This window comes from Halichoeres trimaculatus, unplaced genomic scaffold, assembly GCF_033239565.1.
Source record: "Halichoeres trimaculatus isolate MK-OKI-2021-1 unplaced genomic scaffold, fHalTri1.1 fHalTri1_scaffold_23, whole genome shotgun sequence".
Classification (NCBI taxonomy): domain Eukaryota; kingdom Metazoa; phylum Chordata; class Actinopteri; order Labriformes; family Labridae; genus Halichoeres; species Halichoeres trimaculatus.
The window spans coordinates 19,036,004-19,049,435 of record NW_027437201.1 but is presented as its reverse complement, the minus strand read 5'-3'; the positions used below and the strand labels follow the sequence as shown (position 1 = coordinate 19,049,435).

The 13,432-nt window shown below is 40.0% G+C and overlaps 1 protein-coding gene across 1 annotated transcript in view; it reads right to left on the bottom strand.

Moving 5' to 3' along the window:
• myo1d (myosin 1D) overlaps positions 1–13,432 on the bottom strand; it is a 118,164-nt gene that overhangs the window by 75,350 nt on the left and 29,382 nt on the right. Inside the window, exons 7-11 of the mRNA XM_074662922.1 lie at positions 13,300–13,416; positions 12,536–12,739; positions 11,007–11,152; positions 10,816–10,930; positions 10,545–10,715 (exon numbers count right to left, since the gene is read on the bottom strand). Of these exons, the coding sequence (XP_074519023.1) occupies positions 10,545–10,715; positions 10,816–10,930; positions 11,007–11,152; positions 12,536–12,739; positions 13,300–13,416 (753 nt within the window). The remainder of the gene's footprint in view (positions 1–10,544; positions 10,716–10,815; positions 10,931–11,006; positions 11,153–12,535; positions 12,740–13,299; positions 13,417–13,432) is intronic.

Genomic DNA, 13,432 nt, shown 5'->3' with positions numbered 1-13,432 from the left:
GTGTTTGAAAAAAAAAATCTTTTGAATTTTAAACCATTTGTGAAAGTTAAAAGCGGAAAACAAAGAATAGAAATAAAAACATACTGATGCACGTTGGCTTTTATGCTCATGATTTGGTGTTAATCTCAGCTGACTGGAGCTAAATTTCTGCAGCGTAAAGACGGAGCATCATTAACTTTCCAGCAGCTCAGAGATGAGCACTGATTTTGCTCTTCTGTTAAAAATAACTGCAGAGCAACACATTTTACTGTAGCTCCAGTGGAAATGCTAGAGCTGCTAATTCAGGCAGTAAAACTATTCTGAGCAGCTTCAGGCGCAGCGCTGCATGAATGCAAAGCAGGAGGAGAGCAGGAGAAGAGCAACTTCAGCAAACTTTACCTGCACCGAGCGAGCGTTAAAATAAAACAAGAGAAGAATGTAAATAAGACAAAAACGTGATATCAGCTTAGAGAGACGTGTTCCTAGATATTAGTCCAAAGAGCAGGGCAGGTGATGAGAGGAACTCGAGAACAGCTGCGGAGGAATAATACGATGGAGAGCTGAGAACAGGGGGAGGATGGAGGTGAGAAGGCGATAGACGGAAAAGGAGGGAAAATAACAAGAACATGGTGGACCGGCGGTGTGAACGTGACGGGGAGTGAAGATCACATGCTTTCACACAACAGTTTCACCTTTTGCTCTCATTATTTGTCTGCAGAGAGGAAACAGTTTACCAGGAGCACAGTTTGCTTCAGATACACAAACAGGAGCTCAGGATGGATGTTCACAGGAAGTGAGTGGCCCTGAGGTTAGACAAAGACCCTCATCAGCAGCATTTGAAAACAGGAAGTGAAACGTCAGAGGGAGAATAAACGTGACTTTAGATCTTAACTGATGGACGGGCTGCAGATCAGAGGGAAGACTAAAGAAATGAGCTAAAAATGTGACTTTAGGTGTTTCTGTGCGGAACGTCAGACGCTAAACCCAAGCTGCGTAGACAGAGCAGTCAGAGTCTGCCACAAAAACTGCTCCCCCTGGTGGCTGGCTGCAGTATAGGTCAAAAAATCCATCTTCCCAGTCAGTCCAGATGGGCTGTGGTCAAACTTTAAGAAATCAGTACACATCGTAGAAATAGTTCTCACATCTTATTGTTGTGGTGATTTTAACATACGATTTGGTTGCCTTGTATTCAAGTCCTCTTTTTTCTGAAAATTTTCATTTTCATTAGCTATAAGAGCACTGCAAGAAACTGAAATCTTATAGTGTTTTTGTCTCATTTTAGGTAAAAATTGTCTCGTTATACTTGATATGAGCCACAGTCAACTTATCAGAAAATGTCTTCTTTTAAGTTATTGAAATACAAAAATGAGGTCTGAATTGCTTGTAACACGATAAAAAAAAATCTGCCAATGGGACAAGAAAAATTTGCTTGAAACTAGAAAAATGTCTTAATACAAGTAACTTTCTCTTGTTCCATTGGCAGATTGTTTTTACTTGTTACAAACAATTCAGACCCTGTTTTTTTATTTAAATAACTTGAAATTAAACATTTTTCTGGACTAGTCAGGTGAATATGGCTCATATCGAGTCTAAAAAGACATTTTCTACTGAAAATACGACAAAAAACACTTGATAACATTTTAGTTTTTTGCAGCAAGGTTAAAAATGAAGCTTTACGTCACGTTTAACAATGATTGACAGCTGACATTCTTGTGTATTTTTTTGAGGGGTTGGATTGTAAAATATGTAAGGAGGGAGAGCTAAGAAGAGATTAGACTCTCCAAAGAAAAAAAAATATTATTTTTTGTGACCTGGCTCCACTCAGATTCTCACTGAGTCCCTCACAGTCTCTACTGCGCAGACTCTGGCTGCACAATGGCTGCAAATGGGGGCAGATATTATGGCTTCAATAGTAAATGGTAAATGTTGTCCACTGTATTTACAGACTATGGGTAGGAGAGATTGTGGACTGGGCTCCTTTACCAGAAAAATGGAAGCTAGATCAAAGTTTCCAAACCAAAAATAACTTTTTTTTATTGATAAGTAACTTTAAAACATCACGATTCATTGAATGCACAAGCTCTAAAGGTTCAAAAACATCTTCTTCCTTTGCTTCCTAGAGCGTTTTATTGTGAAATAAGTGTCTGTTGTTGAAAGACTTTCACTTTCTGCAAGACGAACAGTCAGGGGTTAAAAAACCTGATATGTAAGCAAAACTATTACCATTTGATTTTATTCTCCTGGTTCCTAAACTTAAGGACAGTAGGGCTCCTAGGAAAAAGAGAATATCATCTCAAAGCTGCAGCATTAAAGGACTTAAAGGTGAAGGGAGAGTTGAGTTGCTTTGCCTGAAAATCATAAATTCAAAGCATTTTGACTTGTAACAATCATCACCTCTGAACTGTGAAGTAAAGTCAGTATTTTATATTTTCTTCCACATGGCGTGCTAAAGAAACTTCTTAGACTGAGTGGTTTCCTGAAGCTGTCAATTTATGGTTTCAGATATGCACAGACAGTTTTTCCACACACCCTACACAGCTCCTGATGCTGCAAACGACTGAATGAAAACCTTAAAAGCTGATAGACCGGGCCTGACACCTCTTTCTTTTCCAGCCATCCTCAATCCTCTGGACCAATCTGTGATCCAAGAGGGCAGAAGCCAGACCTCCTAAGGTTCAGCATCTGACTCTCTCCAAACCTGTCAGGAGCTCACAGCGGGAACCTCGGAGCTTATCCAGGCAGCAGATGAGGAGATGGATTTTGCATTTCATGCCCAGAGCTCTGACGGGCAGCTGTCAGGGTATTTAAACATCCAGGATTTAGTTAGGGCCTTGTTTCAGACCAAGGTGAACATGAGTGAACAGATAAACGTGTTGCTGCAGGCTGCTGTACCTCAGCTTTACGCTGTTATCAACATTTATCAGACTTCTCTTTGTGTCCGTGCTGATAATAATGACTTCTTCCTCCCTGGAGTTCACAGGCAGAGCTGCACTGTGATTAGCAGCAGCAACATGCAGCCCCTGAAAGCTCAACCACTTATCACAGACCCCCCCACAGACATGCATGCATACATGTTACAGCAGGAGGAGCAGGAGGAGGACACACATGCACACCGAAACATACACAACACATCCTATTAGCGTCCTGCACCTGTACATGCCACGTGCAGAGGTGTACAGTAAATTGGTGGAAAAAGTGATAAAGGAAGTTAAAGTACAAAGAGGTGCTGAGGGCGGGGTTGTGAGGAAGAAAGAAGTAGAAAGGAGAAGAAGAAGAAGAAGAAGGAGAGGTGTGAAATGAAACGGCCATGACAGCAGCTTGAAAAGGAACGACTGTGTCAGCAAATGATTAAAAGAAAAAAAAAAAAAGCACATCTGTGAGGATCAAAGCGACGAGGAGAGAAGAGGAGAGAAGGAGGCGTGTTAGGAGGTGGGAGGAACAGGAAAGACAAGGAATAATTGCTTTGAAAGTGAAAAAGTACCTGATAAAGTTAATGTTATGCTTTATAAGAGGAGTAAAACTAATGCATTATTTCTTCTCTGTACTTCTCTGTCTTATCTCAAGAGAGGAAACAAGGTGAAGACTAGAACTTTCACAGCCTAAAAACTGTAAACAAAGAAACAGCTGGAAGTGAAGAATAGCGGACGAGCTTTACACCTGCAGTCCTCTCAATTTATGGCAGGGGGCGACATTGTGGTAGTATGTAGTATGACTGCTCTGTTGGGTCTGTTTTGTAGTATTCTACTCTGGTTTGTGGTTTCAGAAGCAGGGCAACAGATGATGTGTTTTGGGTTTTTTTGCCTTTATTATTAATGTACAAAACAATCTACGGGCAGATCTCTGCATTTTAGTTATTTTGTTAATCATATCAAACAGAATCATTACGCTTGATTTCTAAACTTACCCCAAAAGTTATATCATTAAATGAAAATAAATCTGAAAGGGATTTTTATTTTTACAGCTGATGGAAAACACCTATTTTACGTCTGGAAGTGACAAGATTTACTGATGCTTCTTCGCATCATTTCACATCTATCTCACAGACCGTCTAACGTTAGTGTTGTTGTGTTGTAATTGTAATGCCGATTTTTTTCCACTAGATGGCGGTAATTCACCAAAACCTGGCAGTCGGATAGACAAACAGTGTTAGCGTCATTCATTGTGGGAAGCAGTATGCCAGGTGGACTGGTTTGTTGCATACTGAGAACTTTTCTTGGATCAGTAGGACATCCTGGGATTTTTTGAAAAACTGCAGATTTTGCAAGTTTTTGCATACAGACTACTACAGACTGAATATCAGCCAGAAAAGTAGGCACTACTAGTGTAGTAGGCAGTTTGGAAAACAGCCTACAATGCACAATGCTAACACTGTTTGTCTACGTGGGTGGCAGATTTTGGTAAATTACTGCCATCTACTGGACTGAGTCTGCATTACAACTACAATACAACAACACTAACGTTAGATAGTCCGTGAGATAGGAGTGAAGTGATGAGAAAAAACACAGTAAATCTTGTCAGTTTGAGTTGTAAAAGAGGTTTTTACTTCTGCAATTTCATTAAAGCCCGTATAAACCAATAATTACCTTTTTTTAACCATACATGGATTATAGGGAAGTGTTTTTTCCATCAGCTGGAAAAATAATAACTCAATCCCTTTCAAAAAACTTTAAAATAAACACCACAACTTTAAGTGTAAAATTTAAAATCAAATATTATGGTTCTGCTGTGGTATGATGAACAAAATAACTAAAATGTCACACTCACCCCATAGTTTGTTTTGTAAATTTTTTATGAAGGTAAAAAATGAAAAAAAAAAAATCATCACCTGTAGCTTTGCCTTCAGAAACTTAAAACCAGAGTAGTAGTACTACAAAACAGACCCAACAGAGCAGTCATACTACATACTACATGCAAAAGCAGTAGGTGGTATGTAGTGCCTACTACATACTACATTCACATGTGGAATGTAGTAGACAGTTTTAAAACAGCCTATGTCATGTAAAGCTGTGAAGAAAAAAACTTTCATTTTGGTGGAAAAGTTTTACCAACTGTGCCGAGACAGATCAGGAAACAAGACAATGAAATCCTGAGTCTTGTCTAGTCAAAATGTGTAATTTCATACATTGTTGTTGGTCCCATTCTTTAAAAATGGGTCAAATGTGAATGTTTCCGGCTTTTAAAAATGTTTATGTGCAGAGAAAGTCAACAGGGCACATGTTTCTGTTTACTGCTGCTGATTCTGACTCCTCCCCTCTGATGCACATGCACAGTGTGAACTCACAGGAGCAGGACAGTGTGTGTGTGTGTGTGTGTGTGTGTGTGTGTGTGTGTGTGTGTGTGTGTGTGTGTGTGTGTGTGTGTGTGTGTGTGTGTGTGTGCTCAATTAAAAGAAGCTATGGAGCTCGCGCACGTGCTCGAGGTAATTAAATCACCTGAGCAGCACCAGCAGGGATAATTGGTGGATGCTGCTCAAGGCGAGAGCTGCAGCTTCTCAAACGGTGCAGAGAGATCAGCATCTTCACTCTGCTGCCGGTTACCTGAAGTTACTTCTGTATGAGATCACCTTTTCTTTGTTAAAATATCTCATTTCTTAAATAAAGCACAGAGGAAATGGCTTAACTTTAGCCAGAAGACTGCAAGAAAACTCAATAACATCTCCATCCAGCCAGTTTATGATGCAATGACCTAAAAACTAGACCTGAAAGCCGTGTGACTGCAGTAAACGAAACGCAGATTGCTCGGAACAAGAGTGAAACATTTATGAAAGTACAGAAACATCAGACAGTTTTTACTGCATGAGTAATTAAAAAAATCACACACGTCATCATCCGCAGCGTATCAGAGTCTCCGATTGGCTCTGTAAACAAACCCGTGGCCCCTGTGCATCAGAAACATCTGATTAATTCAGGACAATGATGAGAAGCCTGGAAGCAAATCAAAAGAATTTCGCCAACGCCACGGCGAAGAGCAACACGATGTGCTAGGATGAGAAGGTTCTGGAGCACAGCAGGGTGCCTCTGTTAGATATTTAAGCATATGATCCTCTTAGCTTGTTTCCTCTTTGCAGGCTGCACCAACATGAGCAGATTTCTGCAGAGAAGGAGGTTAAAGTGCTCCAGATTTCACCTGTCAATCCCCTGATTAGCATGCACTTCAAACTTTAACACTAAGCAGGAGCTTCTTTAAAGTCTGTGAAGGTGGAGACAGGAGTGTGGCATCATTCAGTGCAAGACACACACACTCACACAGATCATGCTACAGGAATAGATTTCTGACTCAGTCACTTCCCCTGCCTCTCTCTGTCTCCTCACTCCTTGGCGCTCAGACTCTCATGCTAATGCCGAGCACCGAGCAGCAGAAACTGAACATATTCACTGTATGTGTCTTTGGTTTGTTTTGTGGAGGAGGTGGCAGAGAGACTCAGGTGCTGGCAGGGCTCGGGATCCGCTCATGGAGTTGCTCGGCAACTGAGCTGGTGCTCGTGTTGGGATGTAATTTTCTGAGCTGCACATGCCGCTGACGTTTGTGCCAAATCAGCTCCAGAATTCAACTTGACATTTACCTCAGAAAGTCTCACTCCTACACTAATGAGAGAAAAACAGTGAGTCTGTTTCTCTTTGGAAACTTTTAGCGGAGTTGTTTACTCTCTGTGAGGATGTTTAACTGTTAAATGCACGTCGCAAAACGTGCTGCAAGTTGAAGAGCAAAGCACTCAGATCTTTTGAGTCACCTGAGAAGTTGTTCGAGGCTTTTATGCTTCAAGGCTGCAACAGATTTTCTTTTTAACAAACCCAGAAAGATTTGGAAAATGTTCGCAGTATTTCCAGTTCAATTTTTGGCCACCTGGTGAATTTTTGCAGCTTTCATCCTCACCTACAACTGTGATAAATATTTGCTCCCTCAGGTGTTTGTCTGTGTAAACCAGCTCCGGCTGAGTTTGTATGTTTGCCATATGGAGCTGTGCAGAAAGTTTACTTTAGCTCCACAAGATCCTCTGCAGTAAACACGCTGGATTAAAGCAAAGGTTGAAATGAGTCAAAGTGCACGGCTAAAGCCTTTTTCTTCTTTTTCACATTTGCACTCCTGAATATTTGCAGGATTTTTCAGCATGTGTGCACAGAGATGGTACTTTAACATCACTGTCTGTGCTTCCAGCTCAGGTTTTCATCCTCCTTCCTTTCAAGAGCATCTCTGACTCCCTCTCACATTTAATTCCCCGTCTCCTCTTCCTCTCCACAACCTCTCTTCCTCTCATACTTCATCTTCCTCCCCACCTTCACACTCTCACCCTGGCAGACAGGCGTGAGGCGGTGCGAGCGGTGGTGGGTGTTTTAAAGTCTGCAGAGCTTGTGTGCACACTTTGTACCCTCACAGCCTTGAAAATTTCCCTGAACCTTCCGCCCCAGAGCTTATTTGCATCATGAGTGGAGGTTAGGGTGTCTATTTTGGGTCACACAAAGATGATTTCTTTTTTTTTTAATACATCGCTGAGAGAAATTCAAGCAATGTCAAGGTTCTGCTCCACTCCTCAAGCGAAAGAAATGCACTGAAAATCCTTCTGAGAGATAAAAATACAGCTGAGAGCGAAGGACAAAGTAAAACAAAATCCCTCAAAGCTTCATTTCTGTTTCAGTCATACATTATCTTTTATGAAAGCCTCATCTCAAATACACCCAGGACATTTTAACTTCCACGACTGTTAATTTTAATGGCAACACCGGCCGTCTGCTCCTCTCAAAAATGCCCCAGAGATCCACTAAAGCCCCAAACAATTTACAGATTCATGACAGAAAGTCCATTATGCCCATGTTACCTGGCAACAGGACTCCAGACAGAGTGCAGTTGAAATAAAAAAAGAAAGATCTCAGGCTGATATTGATTTACAGCAATAATAGTTTCAGGACATTACATCTGGATCAGTGCGAGTTTTAATTTCAGGTTTTCTTGCAGCTGCAGGAGGAGAAGGAGGTCAGAGAGCAGCAGGGCGACAGCAGGGAGCGGATTGACTCTGAGATTGAAGGGAGGCCTCGTGAATCAATACACCCTGCAGCACAGCGTAATCTTTACCCCGTCTTGGCTCTCACAGCTCCTTCTTTATGTGCTCTCCTCACTTCAAGGCGTAACAGTGTGCTCAGCGCCCATCGGCCTGGCTCAATATTCTCCCTCTGCTTGGGAACATGGAGTTGCCAGGAAGTGTCTGAATAGGCTTTGCTCTAAAGGTGCCTCACTCTGCAGCCTGTTGCTTCGGGTATGTAGAAGCTACAGGATGCAGATGTTTACATTTTATTCCCCACTGCATCACCGTCTCACTCTCCATCCCTCCTTCTCTTCTCTTCGCCCGACTCTTCTCATAAATGTGTAAAAACATGCCTTCACCTCCTCCCTGCCTCTGTACTAACACAGCAGAGCAGCAGCTCCATTCGATCCCATTGGCTGGCAGTGACATCACTCGTGAGAAGTGTTGAGTCAGACGGCCTGAACGTCTCTCTGACGGCTGATGCCACCCTGTGTTTGTGGAGAGAACTGCAGTCTTTTAAAACTGCTGTAGTTTAAATTCAGAAAAGTGACTGTGGATCAGCGTCTGATGAGCAACTCTCACCTTCTCTCTGTCATCTGATCCCAAACTCACAGCAGAGTAAACTGGCTTACGTCCGTCTGGTCGTAAACACTATTAGAGTGAATTAGACTGGGATCCTTCCTGATTATTACACTAACAGGATCATGTTCCCTCTACTCTCTCTGCTGTTAATGCTTACTTACTGCTCAGGGAAATCTGCCCTCTGCTGTTCTCAGGTTACTGAAGCAGATCTCATCATCATCATCATCATCATCATCAGGACCATCTGATGAATGAGCTCTAATCTGGTTTTTATTACTTTACTTTTTAAGTTTTACCAGTGATATAATTATCTGCTGTGCATTCATCAAGATCCAAAGCAACTTCTAAAAGACACACAAGAAATAGCTTTAAAATCCCAACATGCTATGGATCAAAATAGGGTTGAAAAATTGACTGAACTGAAACCGACATCCCAATACAACAGGATGTAATTTTTAAATAGAATAGAAATAGAATAGAAAATACTTTATTTATCCCCGAGGGGAAATTCAGGAGTCACCGCAGCATTTAAGAAAACAAAAGTAAGAAAGGGTATAGAAAGTGCAAAAATGTCCATAAGAAGTTAGATGACGACATCCCGTCAAACTGCAAAGACCATAATTGAATTATAATTTAAAAAAAGGTTCATAAGTGCAGACCAGCAAAAGTCATTATGCTGTTTGTTTCTGTCAAAAAAGCCCCTGTGTGAATGATTGTGGATGGCAGAGCTATGGCCCTTGTAAACTTTATTCTGTATGGATTGTCACATTCACTTATTTCATCATAACATGTAGTCTGGCCTACAGTAAAAACTGTTGAAGGTATCATTTATCCAGTTGATCAAACTATAGAATGATTTATGTGTTCAGTGAATAATGCAGAAGATAACACCCTCCCACCAAAATAAATAAAATAAAATAAAATAACAAAATATAACAATATAAAATAAAATGAGATATGAATAAATTCAATTAAAATAAATTAAATTAAATTAAATCAAATTAAGTAAAATAAAATATATTAATATAAAATAAAAACTGACACGTAAATCACAATCACAATAAACTAAAATAAAATAGAACAAAATAAAACAATATAAAATAAAATGAGATCAAAATAAAATAAATTAAAATAAATAAAAAATAAATAAATACAATTAAATACAATTAAAATAAAACAACTGGAATGCGAAATAATAACAATCACAATATTAGTCCAAAAACCTGAATTACATTATTTTCCAAAATCGTTCAGCCCTAGCCCAAGATCAAAAAAAGCTAATTATGTTGAGAAAACTGCAGAAAATGAAAATACTTTTCTTTACTCTATTTTTTTGTTGTTTCACAGTCAAGGACAGTACTTAGGTTTAAAGGGAAAAAAAAGTTTTTCACTTATCAATTCACTGGCCCCAGAGTCATGAATAGGGCAGCAGAAAATGTGACTGGACATTAATATTTGGAAGAAGTGCAAGGGATGGATTCAGCTTTTTAAAACTCTTTCACCAGATGCATCCCTGCCTGTTTGGTCTCGGCTTGGTGCGTTTAGACTGCATACTCTCTAACCTTGTAGCTTAGTTTAATATTTATTCAATTATTTTGAAAGTCACTGGATGTCTTAATGTGGGTTACGTATACAACTTCCTGTCCTGATTGATCTGCGTGTTGTAAACTGACACACTGAAGCTCCAGCATCAGGAAAAACTAGGAGGATTGTGTATCTGCTGCAACCTGCTGGAGCAGGGACACAGTCTAGAGGAGGATCCAGTGTGAAATGACACATTGACTTACGTAGAAACCTATTCGATCTGGTGCTGATATTTTTGCAGCTACTGAGTCAATCATTCAGAACTTGTGTCCATTTATAATGAACATAAGAGGCAACATCAGGGTCAGTAAGATTTGCGATCAATCAGATTCAATCCAGACTTCTAAGTTTAGTTGAAGAAGTTGAAGTTAGGGTGACCTACCTTGCGGCTGGTGTAGTGAGCATGTTTCGCCAATTTGCCATTGAGTCCTTGGAGGAAAACCTCGTCCGTCATTTTGCCCACATTCATACAGGCTTCATCGAGTACAGAGAAGATTCCTTTATGCTGCTGCTCCACCAGATCCACAATGATCTGGTTGTTGAAGTAATCAATCTAAAGGACACAAAGAATCACGTCTTATTTCCTGAATCTCTGAATCTTTAAAAGACAAAGCATGGATGTTTAATCAGTAGGAACAAAACATGCTCCTCACATGTTTCCAGGGGATTCCTTCTCGTTGGTACTCCTCCTGTTCCTGCTTCAGCACCAGCTGAATAAAAAGCTGCTGCAGCTTCTCGTTGCAGTAGTTGATGCAGAACTGTTCAAAGCTGCAGAAGAAGAAACAGAGAGGAGTTTAATCTCATGTCAGTGAAAGGAGGAGGTGGTTTCCAAAATCATCTGAACCTGTTGTTCTGGAAAATCTCAAAGCCGTAGATGTCCAGCACCCCGATGACCGTGTTCTTCCCATGGACTCTGGCGTCATAGTTCTTCACCTCAATGATGTCGTTGATTCGTCCCACAATCCAGCAGAAGAGACGCTCGTACATGGCCTGATGATGACAAAAACATCAATTCAGAGATAAGTTATGAGACATCAACCAGAGGTATGTTGACTACAGCTGTTCTGGAGCCTCTGGGTCTTCATCCCTGTCAATCTGATCACATGTTTTCCAACTAGGGTTGACAGTGATTTTATGGGATGTAAACTTATTGCACATCTTGTATTTTTGTCACATTTTGCAGAAAACATAACGGTGCATAAGATAAAACTTTGACGTTTGGATGCTAAATCAAGTTTTTTGAGACTTCAAGAAGACTGTCGCCCCCTGCTGGGTGTTAAAGAGTACAAGTTTATGTTAATCAAAAATTTAAATAGAATCAGAATCAAGTTTTATTGCAAAGTACATTTGCACATACAAGGGATTTGTCTTGCTGTGTTGATGCTAATAATTAACAAGAAAGCAATTAAAACGCAAAATAGAATAAAGAAAAAGTTAAGATATAAAATATACAAATATATATATATAAATAATTATTTTTATTTAAAAAAAAAATGTATATATATATATATATACAATAAAAATAATTTATATTTTTTTATTTCCCTTTTTTAATTTCATTTATTTATTTTCTTTTCTTTTCTATTAAAATAATACTAATACTACTAATGATAATGATAATAATGATAATAATAATAAATAGAATCAAAATTAAATAAAATAAAAAAATAGGAAATAAAAAAATAGGAATATTTACAGGAAAAAGGAAGTGATAATCACAATGAGAAACAGAGGATGCAAGGTGAAACTGGAACTGTGCAAATAATGCAAAAAGTTGCTGCTCAAACCCCATAACTCCAAATGCACCGTATCCTAGCTAAATACGGCTCAGGAGGCAGTGTTTTGGCTTCACTTTTACACAACAAGAAAAGGTGAAGGTGTATCACCCCTCTCTGCAGACAGTCAAAAATGTGAAGTTAACAAATTTGCGTGTAACCAGTGCCTGTTTGCCTCCTTCGGTGGCGCTGAGCTGTCTCGCACACAGACAATGAAGAGTTACAGATCGCCGCTGAGAGCGAAATGTCACAATAACAGTGAGTCAGACCGTAGCTCACAGCCTGAGTCTGCCTACACGCATTGCTTCCTCCTTCTGTCTGGAGTCATAACATTGTGACTCACGCTCGTGTGAAACGCAGGAAAAATATCGCCAAGAACTTCACAAAATGTCAAAACCCTGCAGGGTGTCAGCTGGAAGATGATTGGGGAGGTTTTTTGGAGATGAAGTTCCAGATGGATGATGATCATTCCTTCAACCTTTTTCAAAACTTGAACTCAAACCAAGAATTACACACACAGAGGTAACAGACAAACACAAAGCAGAAACAGAGAGCAAGGTTAAGCGTTAACTTAAAGGGACTTAGATCGAAACATCACCTTTGCCAGAGCGTCCCGCCCGTAGCTTGCTTCCTGTTCCGTGTGCTGCTTTTCAATGACGTCTCGTCCGGTGGCCACAGTTCGATACAGCAGGGCCTTTTCCACGTTCTCCTCTTTGGTGGAAAGCAGATCTTTGATCACGGAGACCAGCTTTGTGTTCTCTATCAACGTCACATCCCCATCAACTCCAAATGTCAGGTTACCCTGGAGGAGAGGCCGTCAAAAGGTGTAAATTAGAGTCTTTTTGTAGGATTTCCAGAAATGTACCGAGCTGAATTCAAACTCTTTTGGCTGCAGATTTTAACATTTGTGTTTGCTGATTTACAGCATGATTAAATATGGTTAGTCCTGGATCCAGACGGTGATCCGGATCACCTCCAAAATTTAATCACTTCTTCCTTATCCCATTTTGAACATTTCCTGAAAGTTTCATCAAGATCCGTTGATTATTTTTTGAGTTGTGTTGTTCACAGACAAACAAAACTCTCCAAAAAACATAACATCCTTGGCGTAGGTAACGACTCTATTTAGCAAAAAATAAGTGTCTCATTGGTTTTTAAAGGAAATAATCAGATGACTAAGTAACTGTAGAACACCAAACTAACTTATGTTGATTCATCGCGAGCAGGTTTGCATCAAATAAAATAAAAAGCTTTTTCAGATCCCAAATGTTTTTCTCCTGGAGCTTTTTTATCTAAAATCTGCTCACAGAGCTTTCATGTTGGGACAAAGCTGGTGTTAGATTTCATATCACTGAGCGTTACCAGGTGCAGGATGGTGGCCAGGATCTTGTAAACAGTCTGAACCTCGTCTCCTGTGAATCCGATCACTTTCATAGCATCAGCCACAGCTTTGAAATCCGCTCCATCGTTGATGCAGGACTGGAAACAGAGAGAA